Genomic DNA, 27,909 nt, shown 5'->3' with positions numbered 1-27,909 from the left:
TCAAATCTGAGGGGTTTTTGGTGCACAGGCCATCCATGGTGGGACCCATAATATCCACTGTTTGGATCACTGATTCATGGTCCCTACTTGCCCCCCACATGTACAAACTACAGACCGAAAATGTACCATACAAGCTTTCGACCTTACAGTTAATGAGATTTACTAGCAAGGTTCTTCCCTAGTAGGCCCACCCAATATGCACACCCCTTCTGCACCACGACTGATGATCCATGCTGTTCATCTAGAACCTCCTACAGAATAGAGCCAACACAAAGAATCTCCCCAATCAGGTAATGTCTATCTGCAAAAGGTTTAAAATAACCTCCGAAACTGATATGCATTCGGTGATATGTATCGGCATGCCTCACCTGTACAATAGACCTTGAACTGGCTTGATTCGGGCTTGACTAGCGCCGAGTCTAACTCAGACTGTTTTATCCAAGTCGAAGCTATTCAACCGAGTCACTACTGTGTTGATTCGTCTAGTTGAATTGTTTGCCAAGCTGCATGAGGCCCACTATGATGTGGTCTTAAATCCACCCATCCATCAGGTGCACCCCTCCATGTTTAGCCCTGAGCCAAAAAATCAGGCCAATCCAGATCTCAGATGGACCACAACACAAGCAACGATGGAGGACACCCACCATAGAGAAAATCAGGTCATTGGGGAGCCTCCCATGATGCTATATGACATCCAACCCATTGTTCTAATCTATCCTACTGTGAATGGGCCGCACGTGCAGGTATCAGCCTGTATTGGCCAACATGGCCAATTCAGGTCAGTTTCAGTGGTGGCTGATACGTTACACCAAAACCACTTTTTAACCCTTGCTTCAACAGGAACCATCCATCGTAGCAACTTTCTAGATGAAACAGTCCAGATCATCACATGCTAGGCAAGAATAGGTGAGCAGATCATGCGAGTTTCTAGGAGAGAGCCAAGCTAGCAAAACCCACTTCCAGAAAATAAGCATCTAAATAAAATCATATGGATTCATCTGTTAGGTTCTGTCACTGATCAATTCTACAAAAAACGAAAGCTAGGTTGAGCTTCACAAGAACAACCCAAGTAAATTCATAACACAAGGCAGACAGTGCACTGACCTTTAATACCTACTTGAAACACGTGCATGAAATGAAGCTCCAGCCTATTCTTCTTCGTCGCTACTATCATAACTTTCGTACTCACTGACATCATCATCGTCATCATCATCATCAACATCACTGTCATTATCCTTCAAGAAGCCCGTGAGCCCTCTCGACTGCTGCCTCTTTAAACCCTCTTGGATTCGGTCCCTGATGGCCGTTCCCTGAATAGAATAATAGGATTTGATATCGACTGAGAATCAGAAAAGGAGAAAGAAACTCCCACATGATAATATTCCAACACAAACTCACCATCAGATGACAACCTTCCTCAAACTTCTCAAGGAAACCAGCAACCCATCGATCGGCATTTTCCACCCACTCATCGTGATGCAAACCGGCATTTTTTGCAACAGTGACTAACTGCACAAGTAGCATAGTTGTCAAGCTCCACAGTGATCATCGATCAAGAGAGGAATGTTTTACAAAATTCTAACATTATTAAAAACGACAAGCACTAGATGGTCATCAGGACACTAGACAGATGTAGGATGAGCTTCATGAAGGCCCGCATGCTGACCATCTAAGTCGTACATCAGGTGGGTTGCCATGAAAATCGGGCCCAGTTGAACTCATTAGGCAGCCTTCACATGTAGCAATATATATATATATATATATATATATATATATATATATATATATATATATATATATATATATAATGGTGTACCTACAATGAACACGTGGCCCACCTGATGACTGAATCAGCCTGATTTTTGGGGATGGGGAGGCCTAATGGATGGATCGGATGTCTCAGGCTGTGATCACAGGCTAAGATATTTGTGGAGCGCATGTCGGCTTAGGGATAATTCATGACACATAGCTTTAAAGAAGAGTTTAAGACACTTAATGAGAAAATCACGAAATCAGAGCAGTGGAATAAGGGATAAAACAAAATTCAATTCCACGTATTTGGACCCCAGAAACCAAAAGGCCCAATTTCTGTTGAAGTTAAACATGCTGTAGTTTCAGAGAGACGACAGACCTGTTTTCTACAGAGCATGATAGAGGGGTTATAAATAAACAAGGAATTATATGATCCTCAAGCCTGAGGATATGCACAGTACAATCAGGTTTTCTGATACTTAGAGTGGGCCCTAATGTGCAATCCAGACCACTGGTCTTTGGGACCCTCTGTTGATGGACTGTGCCCCAACCAACAATCTTCCACATTGGAAGATGTAGGCAACAAAACGTGGGCCTATTTTTAGTTGAACGTGGACTGTTCATGTATTTCTCACCTTGACCATTTACTTTCAGGCTACAATTGAAAGATTAGGATAATCCTGTCAAGGAGATTTTTGGGCTCCATCCACAGTGGGATGCAGAAAACCGGGCGGGCTGGATCACTGTCCCACTTCTCTAAACTGAAAACCCGAGTAAAATATGCATATCCTCGACTCAAATCCTATAATTCCACGAAGTGAATGTTAGAGCTTAACCTAGAAATCATGTTCGTTCCCCCTTCTCGTTCCATATAAGACACCTCCCAAATAATGAGAAGTTCCATATGATTTTGTTCGCTGATACTTATTCCTGGGCCAAGGAGCTCATTTGTGGCCTAGAGGGTCATAAGTGTGACATTCATGATTTGAAACTGGCTGCGCCGTGCACAATCCTTCTAACTAGGTACTGCTAATCATGCTTCAGGCTCACGCTCCCGATCCTGCTTCTGGGCCATTCATGCTTGCTAACATTTTAAAACAGACGCTTCCCGCTCCTGCATCCAAATACGTTATTGCTTCGCTTCATGCTTCGTGCAACTATAGTTCAAAACATGGCTAAGCAAGCAAGATAACGCTTCAATGTATATCCATGCTTGGAAATTGAATAGTCAAACAAAGTGCCTCACACTTGCTGCACATCCCGTAACCTTATCCTATGCACTCATTATTAGGGGATGCAAATAGTCCCATCTGCACCGTTTCAATGCAACCTCATTCTTAAAATGCTCTCGATGCTTGGACTACCAAACAGCATCTCCCACTTATTCCTGGACAACCAAACAGCATCTCCCACTTATTCTTAAAATGCTCTCGAACCATCATTTGCTCCCTCTCACTGTCACGCAGTAATCATCACACAAAACCCCAAAGGCAGTCCACTTCATCAACCCAGCTCTAACTCAATAGAAGACAAAACTCGTCAATCTCCCCACCCTTTTGAATATCAGAGACAAGGTAACAAAACAAATAGCAATGAGGAATTTTCTTGCCCATCAATTTTAACTAGAGGGTCACCTCTATAACTGGCCTTACTTGAGTTGCATTTAAAATACTATGTCTTGTTCTACTAATTAGGAAGCCCTCTGGACTCAAGAGGCTTAACTTGAAACCTCCAATTTAGCATTTGTCCCCTCTCTAGTTTCACTGACCAAAACCATGCAATCCACAAAAAACATACATCAAGGTACCCTTCTCCCAGATGCTGGAGATTAATTCCATCTATAGCAAGGGCAACAACGTGAGGTCTTAATGCCAACTTCTAAAGAAGACCTAGCACTACAAGGAGCTCATCAATCTCCCCATGGGCCTTTAAGAGGTGGTGGAATCAAGACCCATTCTCATTTTTCCCAACAGCACCCTTATACATGTTTTTCATGACGTTGATATACCTTCCTAGGACCTCCTTATCACCCACCATAACCTCCTTAGGGCCTGTTTGGGCGGGCGACTTAGGCGGGAGTAGGAGGGATGGAATTGTAAAATCCCAGGATACCCTACTCAATGGGTGTTTGGACCGCAAGGGATGGGAGGCTGTCTCATCCATCGTCCGGACGGAGGCTGGATATGGAGGGATTTCGCAATCCCATCTTGGATTTGCCGCCGGTCTATCTCCCACATCTAGTCCAGTTCTGTGTTCCGTGTATATCTCGCAATCCCGTCTGTGGAACTGAATTTATCTTAACCGTTCATTTCTTTGTTACGCGTGTGGCTTGCGTCCATGTGCTAGTATGTAAGAGGCGAAAGCCAACATGGTGCAATTTACTCAGCAGTCCTTGAGCTCATGACAAATCGGCACACGTGTGCGATTCTTCGAGCAGCCTACCTTTCGGTGGCCCTTGGCCTGAAAAACATCCATTCTAGTCCAGCTTTAAGTCAGCCAAACACGTGCAAAAGAGGGACTGTTGGACAATTTTGAACAATGGTTCACATTCAAAATACATTTATGGCACGAAATATGAGGCAGGATAGCATAGATTTTGGGTCATAACACCTACACAGAGGAATTCATCCTGATGAACGGCTTGGATCTCACACATGCGTGACATGTCAACACGTGGGAGACGCAAGTCCATGAAAAAAATCCTGCGTGCATATTGTTCCCATGAAGAGCTGGCGGGAGTTACATGATACTCAGGCAGCGACGCAACGCATGACGCTTGATATGCAGGCACTCAAAAAATGTACACATGGCATACATAAACTAAAATTAAACCGACTACGTTGTGTAATCAATTTTCTATAATTCAAGATCAAAAATTCAAATTAGTTGAACAATTCTAACCTCTGATAATACAACCATTGGATATTCTTCATTCTCAGCTGTCCAATAAATGGCCACCAATTCGATATACTTAAATAATGTGGAAAAAAATCTAAAGTTTTGTTTCATGATAAATATAAAGTAGAAACAATGATTACTACAATTAATTGACTTAGTTCTGGCCACGAATGCAATTTATAAGTGCCTGAGTATAATCCATCACTGTTAGCCAGAGTATCAAAACTATTCTCCTTCCAAAATCTCCCACTCAAAATCGCCTCTCTCGCGAAAGAAGAAAGATACAGAGAATTCAATCCTCTTGATGGGTTCTGTATCAGCAAAACCCACTCTCTCTCCTCCCTCTCTCTCCTCTCCTTCCTCTCCGCAAATCTCAACCGTCGATCACCTTCCCCATCTCCAAATCCCCACCATCCATCTCGTCCTCCCTCTCCCGCCATCTCCCCCTCTCCCTTCCTCGGTCGTTCCCTCAAACTCCCCTCCCCTCTGATCCCTTCCCTCTCCCCCCGACCCCATCTCTCAATCCTAACCGTCGGTTCCGACCCCAAGCCGACGGTCCTCATCTCGGAGAAGCTCGGTGAGGCCGGCCTCGATCTCCTCCGGGCATTCTCCAACGTCGATTGCTCCTACAACCTCTCCCAACAGGAGCTCTGCTCAAAGATCTCGGAATGCGACACGTTGATTGTGCGGAGTGGGACGAAGGTGACAAGGGAGGTGTTTGAGGCTTCCAGGGGGCGGCTCAAGGTTGTTGGGAGGGCAGGCGTTGGGATCGACAACGTCGATCTCCAGGCGGCAACGGAGCATGGTTGTCTTGTGGTGAATGCACCACAGCGAATACAATCAAAGCCGCTGAGCATGGGATTTGCCCCAATGGGATTAGTCCAATCCCGTGTGCATCCAAATAGTTTAACTTTACCAATCCCAGGATATTCCATGTTATCCAAACAGCCTAGAGATTTCAGTCCCGGGATATAACAATCCCATGGAACGTCCGACCATCCACTGACACCGCCATCATTACCTTAAAATCCATCCCATCCCTCCTAATCCCATGGGATCGGTCCGGCCAAACACGCCCTTAGGTACTCTTTCATAATATAATATGCTCTCCATGTCTCCAAAAAATGTGTTGATTTTTTTTTAAAAAAAAAAAATAACTAGATATTTTATTGCCAAAAACACAAGGGGGCAAGATGAGGGATCATCACCCCAAGACATTAAGCTACATCAAGCCAAGAGGAATCAACCACAAGCGCCCATGAGTCATCAAAGAATCTGCCAAGCCAAAAGAAAAGGAAAAGAAGAAGAAGAAGAAGATGTGATGACATACATAATGCAACAAAGTTGAAAATTGAATAGATCAAAGAATCTCCCCAAATATCACGAGCAAAATCACAATGCTTAAACAAAGGATCCACCAACTCCGTATCTCGAATACATAGGATAGACACATCGGTGATAGTCATTTTCCTTTTCCTTTGATTTACCAATGGTTAGAGCCAGTGTTCGAAATATCGGTATCGCGTTACATATCACATCCTTGGGATACAGATACGTATCAGTTATCGCATGGGATATATCGTTTGTATCGGGTAATTTGCTTTTTGGGAAACATGGGGAAACATTAGGAAAATGGTTGAATTTTTTAATGAAACTTCATGGATTGTTAGAAAAGATCTTAATACACACTTTTAAATAATAACATCTTAAAAAAGAAGTGCACATAATATGTTTCCTTTGTATAGGGAACTAATGCAACTATATTCAAAATGAATGCATACCATTTAGAGTGTATGTGATGATCATTTCATCAAACACTTCTAAATACTTTGAAATTAGTCTCAATTAACAATTGGTTGAAGGGAAATTTCAGGAAAAAAATTAATATTTTAATAAATTTTAATTAAAAAATGATTTTTATTTTTCAAAAATTGACAAGGCCTTGACAAATCGGTGGATCAGCCCTCATACATGCTTGATTTCATGTTTGGAGTGCAACATTGCAAGCAATTTGGGAGATATTGGGGAAATTACGAATTTTCTCCAATTTTCCCCAAATTGGACCACCTACACTCAAATTTCGAAATCAAAGCGTATGTGATGATCATTTCATCAAATACGCCTAAATACTTCGAAATTAGTCTCAACTAATAGTTGGTTAAAGAAAATTTTCGAAAAAAAAAAACATGGGGAACATGAAAAAACCAATGGATATCGAAATCAAAGCTCTAACTCCATGATTTTTCATGCAAACATGAAGAACCAATGGATTTGTAACCATTTGACACTGATTAACATAATTTCAACAAAAAAAAAAAAGGGGGATAAGAAATTGAAAATACTCACTAGATTGAACATATGGGATATATTGGCACTACCTGTGCGTTTCGTATCGCACACGTGAGATACAAGATATATCGTGGGATATATTAGCCGATATTGTCGATATTTAAAACATGGTTAGCGCATTCTTCTTTCCTGGAAGCCTTCCAAATGCAATGACCATTGATGGGCCCACATAGAACCAAATACACTCCATTGATCCCAATCCCTCTAAGAAGATGGAATGCAGAAAGCTGAGTAGAAGGATTTGACTAAGAAACATCCCAACCTTTCTATTCTCCATGCCCAACCATCACTATCATCCAAGGACAGCTTCTATCACCAAAGAAGATCAAGAAAACAAACTATGTCATATATCTCCTTAGATTTCTGCAACAAGGCGACCAAGCCATTGGTCACCCATATCGAAAAGCATTGAGAGATGACCGCCAATCTCACAACTGTTGATTAAGCCAACCTAGGGAAGACCATGAACAGGGCCGATTGCAACACGAAATATCCTTTCAGAAACGCATAGAGGAACCATTCCCAATACTGGATGTTATTTTTCAAACTGATTTTCAACTTTAAAGCTCGTTTTTTAAACTCTTGAGGCTCTGTACAAAGAACAACAAAAAAAAAAAAAACTTTCTCCTATCGATATACTTTTCCATCAATTCCCCATGTGAAAAAAAAAAAAAAGTCTCCAACTGTTGACCTCCCTACTATGAAGCCAAAATTGATCACCCTATTGTGAAGACAAAATGATTTTCTGATATTCTTGATTTCATGTCTTAATCTTTGTTCCACCAACCTCTCCCAGAGCTTCATAGTGTTACTCATATGTTTGATCCCCTCAAAAATTGGTGCAAACTTCTGCACCTCTGTTATTCTTTTAAATAGCCATTATTGTGCTTCTCCATTTGTCAGGCATTTTATGTCTACAAAATTTTATTGAAAAGACTAGTCAACCAAACTAATCTGATTCTGCCCAGTATCTTCCACACTTCATAGGCATATCACTGTCCCCAAATCCCTCCCTTTTCTCATCTCTAATAAGGGCTACCTTTACTTCCCCTACACGAATTCTACAACCATACACATGCCCTCCCAGTTCTCCAGGGTCTGAGATCCCTACTACTTCTATCTGTGCATGCATCTTAATTCAACAACCACTGGAAACAGCCTCCCATCTCTCCTAATCACAACATTTTTCACCAAGAACTGTTGGTCTGCACTGTGGATGCATTAAATGTGGTTTCTCTCCTTTCTCCTCATTGTTGCTAGCTTTACAGATTGCTTTCTTTACTTCCTTTTTGATTTGTATTGCTTCATTCAATGGAAAACTATTAGACTAAGAACTAGGTGAGCCCGCTTGTATTCCAGCACTATTGGAAGGGGTTTATATTCCTAGAGAGGGAGCTGACAGATGCATTTGAACTCTCAAGCCAGATGGTATTTTCTTGGTTAGATCAATTTATTCCTTCATGGCTGAAGATAACAGAGCTGACATGGGTCTTTCCTCAAAGGTTTGGATGGCCAAGATTCCTCTCCATGTGAAGGCATTTGTTTGGACAGCTCTCAAAAATCAGGGTTTGATAATGCCGAGTAATTGTAAAATGGGCTACTCCAGCAAGGACTCCGGCAACCAGCTGATAATCTATTTCTCATGTGAGAGAAATTTGGGCAGCAATTTATTTCCCAAAATCTGTGGGTGACTTGATTCAGGACTGATGTATCAGGGCTTGCACAGCTACAGGGCAGATTCGGTGGAATATCATCCTCCAGCAATGGCTGGAGAGTAATGGGAGGGTGTTTAAAGGCAAGAGGCATCAGGTGGAGGTTATTGCTAAAAAGATAGTCAGCATGATTATATTGTGTGCCAAGGCAGATGTAACGCTTTGACAGATTCCATCAGTGATGTTATATGCTAGCTGGGAAGAAATATTGCATCTCAACAGGGTGAAGCAGCAGAATATCCCAAGGTGGACAGAACGCGGTTGGTCCCGTGAAAATCAACTTTGATGGGTGTTCATTTGAGAACATAGGGCTGGTGGATGTTGGGTTCTTCTTGAGACAGGAGGGAATATTTTGGTATCCTTCCTCGGTCCAACAGGCATCAAGGACTCCAATATCATGGAGGCAGCAGTGTTGCTCCATGCTGTTAAATTGGTGGTAGAATTGCAGTGATTCCCGGTTATTGTGGAAGGTGATTCACATAATGTCATCTCTTATACCTCTAAACCTATGAGATTTAATTCATGTTCTTGAGATTTACCACTCTAATGAGGATTCCAACCTCCATGTTGAAGATAAACTCAATCTATACCTTCTCTAGAGATTAGACACTAAGCCTATTAGTATATCATTGTCTAAATCCTCTAAGGAGACCCATCTAGGCGAATCTCATAAGAAATCAACTATCAATTAGTTGTAGGAGATTCCACCACCTCCCTTGCCTTAGTCATCTCATTAGCACATCACATGCAAGGCGAACAATCGTGAGAGTTGAAACATCGACGTCATCAATCGGGGGAGCAAAAGGGGAGCTAATTGAAGCATGGGAGAGCATCTCAAACAACCTAAGCAAGGCGCTACAAAGGGGCTCAATCCAACAAGTAAGTTGTCAAGTGTGGGTCCATACACTCTATCCTTGTGTAGGATTGAGTGTAAGAGTTTGTGACCCAAACTCGAATAGGTACTTGTGTAGGACCTAGGCTCTTGTGTAGGGCCAAATTCATTGGACATGGATGCTTACATGTTAGTCTCCGTGGGAGCCTCCGGTGGGAGTAAACATAAGTCCTTTGATTAGGACCGAGGTTGTTGGTTAGCCAATAGAAAACCATCAAAGTCTCCAAGAGAGCCTCCGATGGGAGTATATGTTCAGATCATTGTGTAGAGCTATAAAGGTTAAGGGTGAACCTATTGAAAACCTTCGATAGCGAATACCGGTACACTCAAGGAGAGTGCATACGCCAGGAGTGGAGTAAGGAAACCGAACCACTATGCATGCTCGTGTTTGGGATTGTCATTTGAGCACATTTCTATTTATGCTAGTGAACTTAATTTGATGAATTATATGTATGCATGATTAAACGAATGTTAAGTGTTGAATAGTTAGCGCATCCCACACATAAGCTCACTGTCTCTATAGACTAGTTGCCGAATTGGTACATCATTTATAGTCTATGTGATTGGACCCACTTTGGCTTGGAAGCCTTGGTGCTAATTTGCCTTAGTTAAATTGGTAAATTTCTTAAGTAAGCATTAGTGCTTTTATTTATTGAATTTTAAATTGGTCATAATCACCCCCTCTAGGACTTAGCCATAATTCTCTAGCTCTGTCAAGCTTTCGTACGCGTCATGGTAGACTATTCCACACAGTTTCAGTAATCTCTTCCCCCCAAAGCGCCTATATCCATGGTAGATAGATACTTAATAGTACGTCGTTGATCACCCATGAGTGTCTGTATTCATGATCAAGTCAATCTAAAAGGCATAGTTTGTAAGCTCGATCTGGACAAGGCATTCAACCACAGAGACTTGTCTTTCTTGGATTCATGTTGGGTCCGCTTAGGTGCAGGGTGAAATGGAGATCCTGGATCTAGTCTTGTATTTCGGCAGCCAAGTTCTTAGTCCTTATTAACGGATCCCCCCTTTGGTTTCTTCAAAGATTTTAATGGCCTACATCAAGGCGATCATGTCCCCCTTTTTGGTTATTGCAGTCTCCATAGCCCTAAGCAAAATGCCAAGCAAAGGTCAATCCATGGGCCTATTTCGAGGTTTTACAGTGGAGAATGTGGATCAATGCAAATGTCACCGTTAATTCATTGATGACACCCTCATTTTCTATGAGGCAGATGAGTCCATGGACAACCTTTGGATGATATTTAGGTGCTCCGAGATTGTGTTGGGGCTTAGTGTTAAAACCAAGCTAAAAGCAAAATGTTTGGGTTTCATTTGTCCTAGGAAGAGGTAGCTAATCTCGCCGCTTCCTTTGGCTACCAATTCGAGTCCCTTCCCCAACTCCTACCTTGGCCTTCCTCTGTGTTGGGAAACCTGCTAAGCACTTGTAGGACATAATTCTAGAGAGGATGGAGAGGAAGCTTTTGCCCTGCGGATAAGAGCAACTTCCACATTCCACTTGCTCAAATGGAAAGACGTGTGCAAACCTCAAGTCGAGGGTGGTTCGGGCATCAGAAAATCTCAAAGACATGAATTTGGCCTTACTGGGGAAATGGGTGTGGAGATTCGAGGTTGAAGAAGATAGCCTTTGGAGGCTCGCAATACTGGTAAATATGGCATGTTCCCCAAAGATTGGTGAATCAAAGTTTCTTCCTTGTATAGTATGTGTTTTATTTGGAAGGCCATTACCAGTCTGGCTCCAAGGTGTTCGAGGAAGTGGAGTTCTCCACTGGCAACAGCGAGCGGGTTAGATTTTGGGAAGACAATTGGTTCAGAGATTCCTCCCTCCGCTCGACTTTTCCAATTTTAGCCAAGTTGTGCCCAGATGGAGAGATTTCTATTGCCCGTTGCTTCTTAGGTCAAATTAAAGGCAGTGTGTGGCCTCCCCCATGTAGGTGCAACCTCAACGATGTCAAATTCAATAACCTGGTTCAGTTGCTCTCCCAGCTGCAGGTGATTCTACTTTCCCCGGTGTGAACACTCCTTGACCTGGTTGATGGACAAATCGGGATCTTTTTCTGCCTAGTCCCTCTATGCTTTGCTCTCTTAAGGTGACAAAACCGTAGTCGGCTACTTCACTGGAATGTAGTCTTATGGGGCTCCCCCCAAGGTTTTGGCCTTCACATGGTTGGTTGGGAGAAACAGAATCCCTGCCATTGATAATCTTTATAAAAGGGCCATGGTGTTACCGAATATATGTATCCTTTGTAAAAATGTTGCGACATGTGGCCCGCCTATTTATCCGCTATTTATTTGCAAGAGATGTTTGGTTTGGTATTTTATCTTTCTTCAATATCCCATGGGTGATGCCAAACTCTATAAGGGGCTTTTTGGATCTTGGCATGAGGGCGGCTCCGGGAGAAAAAGATGATCGAGATGGAGGGTGGCTTTGTTGGCTGTCCTTTGGTCCATTTGGTGTGAAAGGAACAAATGATGCTTCCGTAACTCGAGTTGTTCTTGTTTGGGGGTTTTGTATCGGGCTAAAATGTTCATCAAGGAGTAGGTTCCCTGATCTTGTTGTTGCACTTGGTTGGCTTTGGTCTGCTTTGTATTCTTTTGCTGTTTCATTGTCTTAGTAAATATCATCATCTTTCAAATAAAATAATAATAATAATAATAATCAGTGTTGTCATGTGCGACCGCATATGCGCATATCCATATGCAAATCGCATATGCGATCATGGCATATGTGAAAATATGCGATCACATATGCAATGTATGCAATTGCATACAGCATATGCGATCGCATATTGGCCATGGCACATTAAATTTTTATTTTTATTTTTGCAAAAAAAAAAAGAAGAAGAAGAAAAAGACACAACATTTTGCCTGTAAAAAGGCTTCCAAATCTCCTCCATTTGCAATATTCTCACTCCAAAACTCTCTTACTCTCTTCTTCTCTTACATTTCTTAATTACAAGTGGTCTATCTCTCTCTTATATTTCCTAGTTCCAAGTGATCTCTCTCTCTCTCTCTCTCTCCCCCTCTCTAAACCCATCTCCCCCTCCCTCCTCTAAACCCACAAGAAACGACACCCAAGAACTTGTCTAACTCTCCCCTTTATACAAGAACAGGAATCCTAACCAATCCCTTAAAAGGATCAACATACAATCAATACGTCTTTTTTGCACGAATAATAGAAAGAACTTCCAAACTTAACCTAAACTACAAGTTCCATTCCCTTTAACTGCACAAAAAGAAGGTGCATAGACAAATAAACACTCTTTTTTAATTCATAGTATCTAAGATCAGAACTCAAAATATAGCTTCATAAATAGACATTTGTGTTGACTGTTGAAGTCTATTGCAAATGAAACATACCTTTTCTCCCACTTTTTCTTGGTGTTCCTTCACCTTTTCACGCAGCTTCTTCAACCCCATATTCACCCTCAACCGCTTTTCCTGATGATAACGAATCGTTATGACAAAGATCAGTTCACTCAAGGATAGTTGGAGGAAATTTGGCAATGGGGAGGATGCAGTACAGAAGATTAACTTCATTGAGGAATGTTCCCCTACAATGAATTGCATGTAAACGTCACATGCAATTGTTGCACCCGTGCCAGGGTGTCGCCTGTGTATGTCATCCAAGCCATTAAAAAGATGGACCCACCATGAAGATGACCTCGTGTAGAAATCAGGCCTGTCGACTCATCAGGTGGGCCACCATGTACAAAAACAATGGCCGGACCAAATCAGATCAGCCAGCAGTCTGATTCAGCAGACACGTGGGGCGGCTGATGCATGGACAGGCTGATATCTGCGCCAGGTGATCTTCACAATGCTGCCCACTTTTTGCAAGGGCCCAGGTGTCATACCGGCATGACCCATTGGCACATCTACACCCATGGCATGTGAAGTCCACATGCAATACATTAACAGCACTTACCGATAAGACTATTAGTGCACTTGCAGGATGTAGATAAACTCATCTTATTTGATATAAAAATTTATGAGTAAATGATCAAGGGACATACCCTGACATAGCTGACACCAAGATCCTTTCGTGTGTATCCACGGGCCAAGTTACGCATCACATACTGGTTATAATCTTTAAGGATCCTCATTATAATATCCGATGTAGAGATTCCATCAGTGCGCTGAGTTTCTTTAAATTTTCCAACGGCTTTGACCTGCGTCGAGAGTGTTGCAGAATAGAGAACTAACAGTAAAACCAAAACAGAAATACACCACCAAACTAAGTGTGGGTACCACCAAGTTGGCGAGTTGAACTCACAAATTCATACACATCCTTGCCAGCACCACTTGCATCAGCATATCTACATTGATTTTGATGCAAATTAAGAATATTTAGGTTCTTATCAGAAGAAAGGTATTTCTTATTGCACAATTTAGTGTAGACGAGTTTCACTTGGAACATGTGGCGGATGCACAAGATCTGGACCGCTCATCCAGAGGGACCCACCATAGTGCCATGGCCAAATATCAGGCTTATTGAACAATCATAACTGCTTGATCAGAACAGGACTGGCTAAATCCAATGCTCAATTTATGCCTCAGGGGCCGTTTGATAAATCTTATTTTCAGCAGTTAAATAAAATTTGATATTTTCAGTGATTTTCACTTATTTAGATCGTTTGGCAAATCCACCTTATCAAGTGCTTAAATTAATTTTCATGGAAAATATGGGTCTTTTTTTCTCATCTCCCCTCCCTTCACTTAATGCTGAAGGCTGAATGCTGAAAGTGGTGCATTAAAATTTCTTTTCACTTTTGACTAAAATATCTCTAAAATTATTTCAAAATTACAATTCAGCATTATAAGTTCTCTGCACTTAAATTAATTTTCAGAGCTTACTTTTCAATTTATCAAACGGCACCTCAGTTAGGATCCTCTAACCTGCCTACTATCAGGCCATGACCCGTAGATGGTTAGTCCCACTGGAACCTTGAACACATCTGCCACATTTCCCCCTCGAAACTTTTGTGCATAAACATGTACAACAAAGTCATGTGCAATTTGCACTTCTCGAGAAGAAATAAAGCTTACATTGAAAATTCCAAGGGAAGCTAAACAATAACAGGTAAATAACAAACATATTCCAATAATAATTTTTAAAAAAAAAATAACAACAACAACAATAACAATAATAATAATAACAACAACAACAACAATAAGAATAATAATCATGATGATGATGATGATGATAAATACTATCATGCTTCATATAAACATTAAGAAACATTCATGTGAAAACAATTGCATAAAATGAAAATAAATGTATCGGATGATTTCCACTGCCATGCACAAGTTTTAAAAAACCAATAGCAACAATAAAACTCAAAGGCACATTTTGGGATGATTGACCTTACGGAAGAGAATCATGAGCGACATAATCAATCTTGTGTTTGTCCATGAATTCCTGTGTGATAACCCAAGGAGCGTCTGGTATGACCTCATCAACCCACCTGGATCAAAGAAACAGACACGATCACACCACGTGGTTGTGCTTCCAAGATGACCAAAACTACACAGAAAAATTACTAGAAACAACAACAGCTAGAAAATGATAGGCACAAGTTTAATGATTAGTGAAAATGAAAGGCACAAGTTTAATGAGAAGTGCAAGCACCCCAACTCATTTCACTACCAACAGAATTGCAAAATGCATCATCCTCATTGAAAACAAGTTTCCCAAACTACATTTCAAGATAATTCTTGAGAGAGAGAGAGAGAGAGAGAGAGAGAGAGAGAGAGAGGAGATGGGGATTTCATGCTAAATATGCATAAAAAATATTTTGGAGGTGGGGATTTCATGCTAAATATGCATTAAAAAAGATTTTGGAGGCAGGGATTTCATACTAAACATGCATATAAAAGTTTTTTTTAAGGTTTTACAGGACTCGGTCCGAATTACTTCCATTTCCTTGTTTGTTCGGCATTCTATAGGGATGGTGACCATCTTTCAACAATCTAGATCTTCATATTTCTCGTCGCACCTGGGTATGGGCAATGAACCATACAGAGCCTCCATCAAACAATCCTAGCCATCTGATTGGTGGACTTTTCCCCTTTGCATATCGACAGTGACTACTTTTTCTTCAAATATGCATTAGCAAGGCTTCAGTAGGATGGATATTCTTGTCACATGGAGGAGTTTCAGCAGCAGTGTATGTCCGTCTAGTTGGGGCCTACCAAATGAATAGTCCAGATTACTGAAAGTCGAGCCACTGTTAAAGGATGATGGCCAGAATAAACTAATGGCACATTTTCAGACAGCATCATGTACTTGTTACTTCTAGTAACAAAGATGGAGCCACTATTTCCAAAGACAAAGTTGGGTTGTGTCGCCTTTGGCCCGTTAGTTGAGCTGGTAGAGGCAACGTCCGTGAGTGTGAGTGGACCAGGGTCTGGTTTTCTTACTTTGTAAAAGTAAAACCTTACTGCCTCGGAGGTATCCTTCCAAGCATTTTAAAATTTTATAAAAAATAAATAAATAAATAAATAAAATTTAAAAAAAAAAAAAAAAAAACATTGGGTCATGTCTGGCTTCCTTGGAAATCTTATTTATTCTGGGAGTTGGCATGTCCAATAGGGCTGCAACTTCAGTTCAGGTCAACCCAAACCCGACCAACCCAACCCGAGCTCGGGTCAGGTTGGGTTGGGTAGTCAAAGTCCTCAGGTTGGGTTTGCGTTGAAAAAATGCCCACCCAATTTGAATTCAGGTTGGATTTGGGCGGAGAAAATTCAGGTCGGGTTGGAAATAATCACATATTTGGGTCGGGTTAGGTGCTGTTGCGAACAATGACAGTTTTAATTAATAGGACAAGGGAGGGCATAAACACAAAGCTAGACTTATGGAGGGGTTCTTTAGAATCTAAAGGATTTAAGATTATTAAAACTATATGGAGCGCAATTTTATTAACAATTGGAGTGAAACGAGAAATTAGTTGAGATTGTTGACCAAGAAGCTTCCAAAAATGACCACTTCTAATACCCTAGGTCAATAATTCATGAGTGGAGAGATTGAGAAGGATGTTGCCCATAATTCAAGCTGGGTGGAAGAAATGGAAATCTGCCTCTAGAGTTTTATGTGATCATCATGCACCACTCAAACTGAAAGGGAAATTTTATAGGATAGCTATAGGATTAGCCATGCTCTAGGGGACAAAATGTTGGTCAGTTAAGGAATAACATGTTCATAAGATGAGTGTAGTTGAAATGAGGATGTTGAGATGGACAAGTGGCAAGACAAGGATAGAATTCGAAATGAATGCATGCAAGGGAACTTAGGATTAGCACAATAGGTAATAAGATGAGGGACAAGATGAAGGCTCTAAAAGGGCAACGGGTTGGCCCAAAAGGACGTGAATGGAGGTAGTAAGAAAAGACTTCTTGACCGATGGTCTAACTGAAGGTATGGCCCATGATAGAGTGGAACACCATATCAAGATTTTTCATGTAACCAACCCCAATTAACTGGGATAAGGCTTAGATGATGATGATTTGGGTCAGGTTGAGCATAAAGGACTTTGGGTTGGCTCCAGGGTTAGGCACCTTAGGTTGGAATTATGGTCAGGTCGGGCCAGGTTGCTGGTTGGGTCCTTGTTGAGACTCAAATATTGCTTACTTATCCTCTTAATTACATTAGCTTTCCTTGCAATTAAGTGTTAATTCAATATAACTGTATATGTTTTCATCATGCAAGGTGATTCTGGACCTAAAGATGAATGTATGCTTAAAATGATGAATTTAGAGCTCAAAAGAAGATACATTGTTGATCTTGTAGCGGTCAAAAATACCAGGGATTTCGCATAAATCCGTGATTCCATTTCGAATCATAATTCGAATGAACCGTGATTCGATCTTTTATCTTCTTACCCGGGTAAAATAAAATAGTAAATGGAAGTAATTTATAATCATCCGATTAGGATCGTTGAAGAATTGAAAATTTGGAGGACATTAAGATTTCAAGTGCCAAAGATCCAAGAAAACAAAGGACAAAAGGAGGACAAAAGACTGACGAAATCACAAGTACAACAACAGAAATAACAGACCGTTCGGTGCCACCGAATGTTGGTTCAGTCCAACCGAATGTACACAAAACAATCCAATAAGAAACTATGATTTTCGAAGATAATTCGGCTTGACCTTAGGTGCGACCAAAGATAGGTTCGGTGCCACCAAAGGGATGTTTGGTGCGACCTAAAGAAGACAGAAACTTCATATATAAATTGAAGAAATTCGACTGCAACCGAGATCCAAATTCGATGTGACCGAAGCGTACAGTCGGCTGCAGCTGAAGAGTAACAAAAGTGCGAAAGTTGAAGTCGGTGCTTGTTTTCCCTATATCATCACTTCAATTCGGAGTTCTTCCATAACACAAATTAGGGCTTGGGAAAAAGACCTAAGGGTGGCGGAGTTTCTATGGAGTCATCCTTCTTCTTCACCTCAATTCTAGTTTGTCTTTTCTAGTTTTTCTTCTAAGATGTTAGTCTTATTAGGCTAATCTCTTAGCTAAGGCTAAAGGATGAAGCTTGTAGTTTAATTTCAGCATTTAGTTTATTTGATTCAATAACAATGGATTGAATGACGATAGTATATTGAGATAGATTTGGATTTTACTTTAAAGCTTTTGTGTTGTTTCATCTTTGATCCATTGTCGACTCCAAGCACATTGGATGCTTGGAAATGCAATTACAATGCATGTTTAGAGAATGAATCAATCTGCAAAAGTCATTGATAATTATAGACTCCGGGCACAGTAGATGCTTTGAGTTCCCTGGGATTGATGTCCTAGTGCTTCATGAGAGAATCAATCAATTAAAATCATATTCTCATTGATGTTTATAAATGGCTTAGCCGAATTATCTTCCGATTGGATAGGATAGGACTTCGATTCCAATTGAGTTATCCATTTAAATTAGTAATTTGATATTGTGATTGCTATGAGTGGATTCCTGGATCCTTAGTCTTTTATTTTTATTGTTTTAAAAACTACTTTTTTTATCTAGCTGGATTAAAAACCCAGACCAACTCGTTAGATTTAGATTATTCTAAACCGTGTTCCCCATTCCTTGTGGATTCAACCTCAGTCTCACCGAGTTATTACTACATCACAGCCCTGCACTTGGGGTTATCAACCCTTGGGTTCGACCAATCCTCTTGAGGTTGGGTTAGGCTTTGACCCTCAACCCAACCCAACCCCCGCAAGTTGCACCCTAGCATCCAACACAACAAGAAAGGCACCCTTTAGAAATTCTCATTCTTGGTTGTGGACCTATAGTGTGGTCGTTGTGAACTGAATAAAATAATCTCACCAATATATTTGATATAACAAAGGTTGTCTTTCAAAGAGCTAAGGGCAGACCTATCACTTGGGTGATGGGGCTCAATCTATTCATAAGGATGTTGTTAAACCACAAGAGACTACATTGTGAAAACTGTAACTTGTTTTATTTTATTAACAATAACAGAAATATATAGAAGAGGTGAGAGATTTGTGAGAGAACTGTGAGATCTTAACAAATACACATGAATCTATCTAAATAGCTAAATATAGTAAACGAGAGATCCATAGAAATCAACACATGAATCCATCTAAATAACTGTCTATAATAAGTATCTTATACTCTTAACATATGTAAAAGGAAAATCCTTTAGGGGATCAGGTGAATGCATGGCAATCTTATACAATGATTTTTGGGATGACTCCTCTCTCTGTCTTCCTACACTTTCTTTTCTTGCATGCTCTTTCGTTCGGTTCAAATAATATTTTACCATTACCGTTCAGAAATTTTAAAAAAGATAAAAGAAAAGGAAAAAGGATGAAAGCCACTCATAATATATCATTCTTCTCAAGTTTGTTTGGGCTTCATCATTGCGGCAATTGGGAACCAAGTAAAAATGAAGTAGATAGGACATGATACCTGCAGTGACGAAGAGATTCGTAGCGCTCATCTTCAGTCATGACAGTTTTCCCTTTATACTTGTGGGTGACATCATCACTGCAGCAACCCACAAGCAGATATGTGTTCGGGAACCTAGACATGCAAAGAACAAATCAAAGATCAAATGAGTTTCCACACCACATGCTACCTGAAATCTGAAGAGATTCTCTAAGCCATACTCATCACATGCTCCCACAGAAATCAGACAGGTGGCACAACAGTCTAGTGATCCAGACTGTTCATCTAATGAGACCATCCACGGATGGGCCATGGTCAGAAAACTTCACAGAATGAATCAGAACAAATAAGCGTCCAGTTCATGGACCTTTTTACATTGAATGTGGACTGATGCTGACATATTTTACCACCCATATTCAGATCATCAATTTGATGGTTGAAATAGCCCAGAGGTAGACTTTTGGGCTGTGGTCATTGTTTCATATTTCAGCAATATTATCGACAATATCGCCAAAAATATCAGTATCGCCGGGTTGGCGATACCGAAACTCCATTATCTCATGTTAGTTCCACGTATCAGCGATATATCGCCATGTGTTGATATTGCGGAGATATCACCACTTTCTCGCTTACAAAAGTTCTAAGAATCCATACATGTTGGCGATAACATTGCCCTAACCACATTTCAACAGGGTATGTGTGTAAATCAGAAAAAGGGGGAAATTTTAGAAAAGAAAGGAAAACAAAGATTTTCTCCATTTTTTTTTCTAGATCTAGGTTGGAGGGGGGATTTTGGCACCTCATCTCCACTCCTCTTTCATTTTCATGGATCAATTCCCTCAATTTGGGGAATTTTTGAGAGATGGGGAAAGCATGTTTAAATCTGCGAAAATAAGGACTATATATATATATATATATATATATATATATATATATATATATATATATATATATATAGTGGATTTCGACCACTCCTCTTCACTTCCAGAATTTTTTAATTATTTAAAATTTCAAAAATGTAAAAAGAAAATCTATTTTATTTTAAATAATAATGACATTGTTTCATAAAAAAGAACTTATAAATGTTTTCTTTTTATGAATGGATGTTCATGAGTGATTTGTTACATTATTCAATTTAAAAAAAATATTTTTTAAAGTTTTAAAAATTATAAAAAATAAAAAATTTGTTTACTTTTAAATTTTAACAATTTTATTTCATACTTATGTTTGCATGTATGGATGGATGTATGATATATGTATGTGTGTATGTGCGCATTGATGGATGGATGAATGGATGTGTTATGCATGGATGGATGGATCATGGATGCACGTTTGTATGCATGGATGGATGGATGAATGGATGTGTTATGCATGTATGGATGGATCATGGATGCACGTTTGTATGCATGGATGGATGTGTTATGCATGTATGGATGGATCATGGATGCACGTTTGTATGCATGGATGGATGGATAATGGATTGCATGTTTGTATGCATGAATGGATGGATGCATTAGTGTATACATGGATGGATAGACATGTATGGTTGTATTTATGTATGCATGTATGCATGGATGGATGGATGTGTTAGTGTATGTATGCATGCATGGATGGATGGATGGATCATGTTTGTGTGTATGCATGTATGCATGGATGGATGATTGGATGGATGCATAGATCTTGTATGCGAGTGTGTACGTATATATGCATGGATGGATGGATACATGTTTGTATGCATGGATGAATAGACATGTATGGATGTACGTATGTATGTATGCATGTCTGCAAGCATGGATGGATGGGTGTATTAGTGTATGTCTGAATGGATGGATAAACATGTATGGATGTACGTGTGTATGCATGCATACATGCATGGATGTATGACTTTTTCTTTGATTTATAAACAGTTTTTAGGGACGGAAGAGGGAGGCGCTGGTATCAATGGAAACAGGTCTGTAAACAGGGACGAAAGTGTTTCCACCTCATTCAATGGAAACAGGTAACATATCAAAGAGGGAGGCACTGGTATCAAAAATTTACAGATGATGAACAGGGCACTCTTAGGAAAGTGGACCTGGAGATTAGGGACGGAAGATGATCATCTTTGGAGCAAGATTATAAAGTGTAAGTACGGTACTTCCGCGGGTGGTTGGTGGACAAACATTTCGTCTTCTAACAGGGGTTCGGCCATTTGGAGGGGCATTTCTCTCACGAAGAAAGAGGTTACTAAAGGTGTGGGATTTGAGCTTGGCAAGGGTGACAGAATCCTCTTTTGGAAAGATATTTGGTTGGGAGAATCGCCTCTCAAAAATATATTCCCGGCCATGTTTCGTCTCGCCCTTCTTCAAAACATTTCTGTAGCTGATAGCTATGCGGTTGTGAATGGAAAAATAGTCCGGCACTTGCAATGCAGAAGGAATTTTGAAGACTGGGAGATTGATGAATTTGTGCAGCTGCAGGATTATATATATAAATCTGTTCCAAATCAGTTGAATGTGGATAGGATTATCTGGAGACTGGAAAAGTCGTCAATTTTTTCGGTCAAATCCTTTTATAACCTGATCCAAGCCAGCCACAGCTCAACAGAAGATTATTATTCCTCTCATATTTGGAAGTACCCGGTCCCTCCTAAAATTCAGGTTTTTGGTTGGCTGGTTGAAGGAAAAAAATTCTGACGATAGACAATCTGAAGAAAAGAGGGATGATTTTACCGAATGTATGCCTTTGCTGCCTGAGGGAAGAAGAGTTGGTTGATCTTCTTCTGGTGCACTGCCCTTTTATTGCGAATATATGGGCAGATTTTAGCTTTCGGTTCGGCATAAATTGGTGTCTCTCTGGTTCGGCGGATCTCCTTCTAAAAGCATGGCATGGAATTTCAATGGGAAAAAACAAAACCCTCATATGGCGTATGGCTCTTCCTGCCATCTGGTGGGCTGTCTGGATAGAAAGAAACGGAAGATGCTTCAGAAATGTGTCCAGTTCTGCTGATGTTGTGTCGTCCAATGCTAAGCGCATGCTGATTGACTGGGCTGTCCATGTTGATGCCTAAAAGGATTTTGATTTCATCTTTCTTGGAGTCTAGTTTTTCTCGCTTTCTCAGCGGAAATCTGCTCCTGCTTTTGTTTTTCTCCTCTTATTAATATATAGTCATCTTTCAAAAAAAAAAAAAAAAAGATTTATAAACAGTTTTTAGTGATTATTATGTTTTTAATGATATTATTAGTACGAAATGAACTCATTTTGCTTATTGCACTCAGTTCTTACGACAGTACATGCTCCTAGGCCCCTGCTAAATGGAAACTTACTACGTATGCATTTTGTTTTAGCAAATATGTGTATTTTAGCATCTCCTCAAGTTTCACTTGAAAATCCCATGTTTCTTGCAGTCAACGATACATTTCTGGGTATCAGCAATAATATCAGCGATATCAATACTTGTTTCCATATTCCCAGCTAGTGATAATTGTAACGATAATGATACTATGGACACTGGTCATGATAATCCACAATGGGACCTAGTAAGATGCAGTCCCAACCAGCAGAACATTATGCGGCGTGCAAGACTTTTGGGGGAGCAAATCAATAAGTTGTGTAGCCATACCTTCATTTAAGGAAAATAACCATGAAAAATCATATCACCGATATCTATAGAACATGAGATTTAAAAAAAAAAAAAAAAAACTAGAAATTAACAAAAGCCTAGGAAACTATTTTTGAGAACAGTAACTTCATAAATAAAATAAAAAAAGAAAGAAAAGAAAAGGAAAAAGAAAATCATAGAACAACAAAGACCAAGATAACATGGCAAAGCCAAAAAGAAAAAAGAAACAAAGAAAAGGGTACTGCATAACTGAATAAAATTCCTAATACCCTTGCTTTAGACTACAGAAAACCTTGACTGATTCCAAGAAGTGTACAACATCCAGAAAATCAAATTACCAATTTAGATCCAATAACTGAAATTCTTAAAGTATCATAGAAGAGAGACATAAATATCCAAGAAAAAATATATGGAAGTCTAAAGACAAGTCAAGAAGTTGAATTTGAATAATCAAAGCAACAGATTTTCTTCAGCAATGCCGACCCCAATTAACTGGAAGAGAAATTTACGACTGTGGACCCCACCTTTTATCCATTGGATATTCTTGAAACAATACAAACTTAGAATACGCAGTTGGACCTCCTCGTACGGACGACAAATTCCAGGACGAAAATACCCCTCCTTTTCACGGAAACGGATTGGGTACGCCTCCTGCCACCCGCCCATGGCGGATAGTTAGTGGTATGCGGGCCTCACCATGATGTTTACTTTTCATCCATGCCGTCCATATATTTTTTCAGATCATTTTATGGTATGAGACCAAAAATGAGGTATATCCAAGTCTCAAGTGTACCACATTACAGGAAACAGTGTTGAATGAGCGTCAACCATTGGAAACTCAGGTGGAGCCCACTGTGATGTTTGCGAGAAATCCTCCCCATCTAAGTTCATTCATAGGGTCACAAAGACCTGGATGAAGAGGAAAAACAAATTTCAAAATGATCAAAAACTTTTGTAACCCCTGAAAGGGTTTCAATGGTAGACGTTCAATTCCCCACTGCCTTTTACAGTGTGGTCCACTTGATAGCTAGATCTATCTTATTTTTCGTCTCAAGCCTTAATATGAGCTCGCCAAATAGATGAACGGTTTGGATATAACACAAACCTCATGATTGGACCCACACATGCAACACAATTAAAAAAAAAAAACCAACAGACTGCCGCGGCAGTGCCGCGGCAGCTCTCCCTTACATTTTTCTCTAATACATAATTATATAAATATGTATATATAAGTATATAAAAATATTTTTTTATCTTTTAATTCATTTCTTTGTCCATGTATTCAACAAGCATATCTCCTAAATTAAAATGATTTGTTTTTTTTTTTTTTTACACATGCACACACACCTCCACACACTCACACTAGTGAAATTTTACCACCTATAGATACTCAAACGCTTGACCGGGTGTTGAAACTCCTAAGAGTCTACCACCGGAGGGAAAGTAATGATCCAAACTAGAATGATATGCTTAACATACTATATATGATTTTGGGGTAGGAGAAGTTAATTTAGCGGGGCAAGCATGAAATTCAGCGGGGCAAACATGAAATTCAACGGGGCAAACATGAAAATGAGAGGGCAAGCATGAAAATTAGCGGGGCAAACATGAAAATGAGAGGGCCAAACATGAAAATGAGCGAGGCAAGCATGACAAAGAGCAGGGCAAACATGAAAAAGAGCGGGGTAAACTAGAAAATCAGCGAGGGAAACATGAAAAGCAGCGGGGCAAACTAGAAAAACAGCGGGGCAAACTAAAATATAAGCGGGGCAAACTAGAAAATCAGCGGGGGAAACATGAAAATCAGTGGGGGAAACATGAAATGCAGCGGGGCAAACTAGAAAATCAGCGGGGGAAACATGAAAAGCAGCGGGGCAAACTAGAAAATCAGTAGGGCAAACTAAAAAAATAGCGGGGCAAACTAGAAAATCAGCGGGGGAAACATGAAAAGTAGCGGGGCAAACTAGAAAATCAGCAGGGGAAACATGAAAAGCAGCGGGGCAAACTAGAAAAACAGCGGGGCAAACTGAAATATGAGCGGGGCAAACTAGAAAATCAGCGGAGGAAACATGAAAAGCAGCGGGGCAAATAGATTGAGTGTGGATTGCTTGTGTAGAACGTACACTAGTGACGTTGGGTCTCATTTGTCCACGTCATTTCCAAGGACAAATACCTCTTCTCTCTCTCTCTCTGTTGGCGTTTTCCAGGTATTTTCTTTACATGAGCTTTGATTTGTTTTCATTTTCTCTTGAAATTGAGGGATTTTTCTTCACTATCTTCGATTTTCGGCTGATGAAACCCTTCTCTCTCTCTCTCTCTCTCTCTCTCTCTCTCTCTCTCTCTGGGGTGAATTTTCTCTCATATTTCAGTTTGCCCCACTCATATTTCAGTTTGCCCTGCTGATTTTCTAATTTGCCCCGCTCATTTTCATGCCTGCCCCGCTCATTTTCATAATTGCCCCGCTCATTTTTCATGCTTGCCCTGCTCATTTTCATGTTTCCTCCGCTAATTTTCTAGTTTGCCTCGCTCATTTTTATGTTTCCCCCGTACGAACAAAAAATTCCAGGACGAAAATACCCCTCCTTTTCACAGAAATAGATTCGCTACTCCGCCTGCCACCCGCCAATGGCGGATCTTCGGTGGTCTGTGGGCCCCACCATGATGTATGCTTTTCATCCATGTCGTCCATATATTTTTACGGATCATTTTATTGTATGAGACAAAAAATGAGTATATCCAAATCTTAGTGTACCACATTACTGGAAACAGTGTTGAATGAGTGTCAAACATTAGAAATCCTCCCCCGTCTAAGTTGGGGCCCACTGTGATGTTTGTGAGAAATCCTCCCCGTCTAAGTTCATTCATAGGGTCACAAAGACTTGGATGAAGAAGAAAAACAAATTTCATAATGATCCAAAACTTTTGTAACCCCTAAAAGGGTTTCAATGGTAAACATTCAATTCCCCACTGGCTTTTAGAGTGTGGTCCGCTGGATAGTTAGATCTATCTTATTTTTCGTCTCAATCCTTAATATGAGCTTGCCAAATAGATGGACGGTTTGGATATAACACAGACCTCATGATGGGACCCATAAAAGCAAAACAGCAAAAAAAAAAAAAAAAGACTTTCACTAGTGCCCGGCAGATTTTTGTTTTTATTTTTTATATACAGGGAGAACTTTTTCTCCCTTACATTTATTTCTAATACATAATTATGTAAATATGTATATATAAGTATATAAAAATATTTTTCTATCTTTTAATTCATTTCTTTATCTATGTATTTAACAAGCATATCTCCTAAATAAGAATGATTTTTTTTTTACACACACACACCCCCACACACTCACACTAGTGGAATTTCACCACCTATGGATACTCAAACGCTTGACCGGGTGTTAAAACTCATAAGAGTCTACCACTCGAGCAAGAGTAAGGATCCAAACTAGAATGATTTACTTAACGTACCACATATGATTTTGGGGGTAGGAGAAGCTAATTTAGCCAACCAACCTAGTTATTTTCCAAGATTTCCTCAGGTCGATGGTTTAAAATCTAGCGGGGCAAACTAGAAAAACAGAGGGGCAAATAAGAAAAACAGCGGGGCAAACTGAAATATGAGCGGGGCAAAGTAGAAAAACAGCGGGGCAAACTAAAATATGAGTAGGGCAAACAAGAAAAACAGCGGGGCAAACTGAAATATGAGTGGGGCAAACTAGAAAAACAGCGGGGCAAACTAAAATACGCCTAAACTCATGCTCTATATAGCCCACTATGCAGTATGTGTCAAACCACCTCCCTCTATCAAGTCAAAACACTTATTTTCACCATTAGCTATAGGGTCCCACTGACCCTAATTCACTAGCTTCTTTTTCTTTTTCTTTTTTCGTTATAATTCCTACGGCATTTTGGGGGTCCCATTATAAGGTACGTGTTATATCCAAACCGTCCATCTATTTGACGAGCTCGTATTAAGGCTTGAGACGAAAAATAAGACAAATCTAGCTATCACCTAGATCCATAGCTCAACTGGCAGACTGAGTGGAAATACCTCGTTTCAACACTTGAGGTCTTGGTATCGATCCTAAGAGCAGGGCAAGCATGAAAAAGAGCGGGGCAAACATAAAAATGAGCAAGGTAAGCATGAAATATGAGCGGGACAAACTAGAAAAATAGCGGAGCAAACTGAAGTATGAGCGGGGCAAACGGAAACGTGAAAAACAGCTGAAAAAACTAGAAAAACAGCGCGGTAAACTAGAAAAACAACGGGAGAAACATGAAAAACAGCGGGACAAACTAGAAAAACAGCAGGGGAAACATGAAAAACAGCAGGAGAAACATGAAAAACAGCGGGGGAAAACATGAAAAATAACCGAAAAAATATGAAAAGCAGCGGAGCTCATGTTTCCAACTCCTAGTAAAAACAAATCCTAGAAACTAGCACTATCAATAATAATAATCCAACTCTATCGTCTCTTTTCAAAATAATAACATTATTCTTAATAAATTCTTCTCCTAAAACCTAGGACCACAACTACCTACTTTATTGCTAATTAAGTTCTTAAAAAATTAAATTTTAAGCCTTATTTTTAGGACTTGCCTAAGGCCCCCAAAAATGTTGAGCTGCACTTGTTTAGACCTGCATCACTTTCGTGCTCATACTTTAAAATGAGCTAGTAAAATGGACAGCCACCTAGCATGGATAAAACACATCTATCATGATGGGCCCATAGAGTTTTTCATGTTTCCCCCGCTGTTTTTCATGTTTCCCCTACTGTTTTTC

General features: G+C 40.1%; 1 protein-coding gene across 1 annotated transcript in view; it reads right to left on the bottom strand.

The window, feature by feature from the left end:
- Positions 1–957: 957 nt before the first annotated feature.
- LOC131221062 (choline-phosphate cytidylyltransferase 2-like) overlaps positions 958–27,909 on the bottom strand; it is a 39,765-nt gene continuing 12,813 nt past the window's right edge. Inside the window, exons 2-8 of the mRNA XM_058216150.1 lie at positions 19,548–19,661; positions 14,991–15,086; positions 13,895–13,937; positions 13,635–13,790; positions 12,979–13,059; positions 1,399–1,509; positions 958–1,310 (exon numbers count right to left, since the gene is read on the bottom strand). Of these exons, the coding sequence (XP_058072133.1) occupies positions 1,149–1,310; positions 1,399–1,509; positions 12,979–13,059; positions 13,635–13,790; positions 13,895–13,937; positions 14,991–15,086; positions 19,548–19,661 (763 nt within the window). The 3' untranslated portion in view covers positions 958–1,148. The remainder of the gene's footprint in view (positions 1,311–1,398; positions 1,510–12,978; positions 13,060–13,634; positions 13,791–13,894; positions 13,938–14,990; positions 15,087–19,547; positions 19,662–27,909) is intronic.

This window comes from Magnolia sinica, chromosome 12 (assembly GCF_029962835.1).
Source record: "Magnolia sinica isolate HGM2019 chromosome 12, MsV1, whole genome shotgun sequence".
Taxonomy (NCBI): domain Eukaryota; kingdom Viridiplantae; phylum Streptophyta; class Magnoliopsida; order Magnoliales; family Magnoliaceae; genus Magnolia; species Magnolia sinica.
Note: the sequence above shows the minus strand (reverse complement) of the source record. Positions and strands in the feature narration are given on the sequence as shown.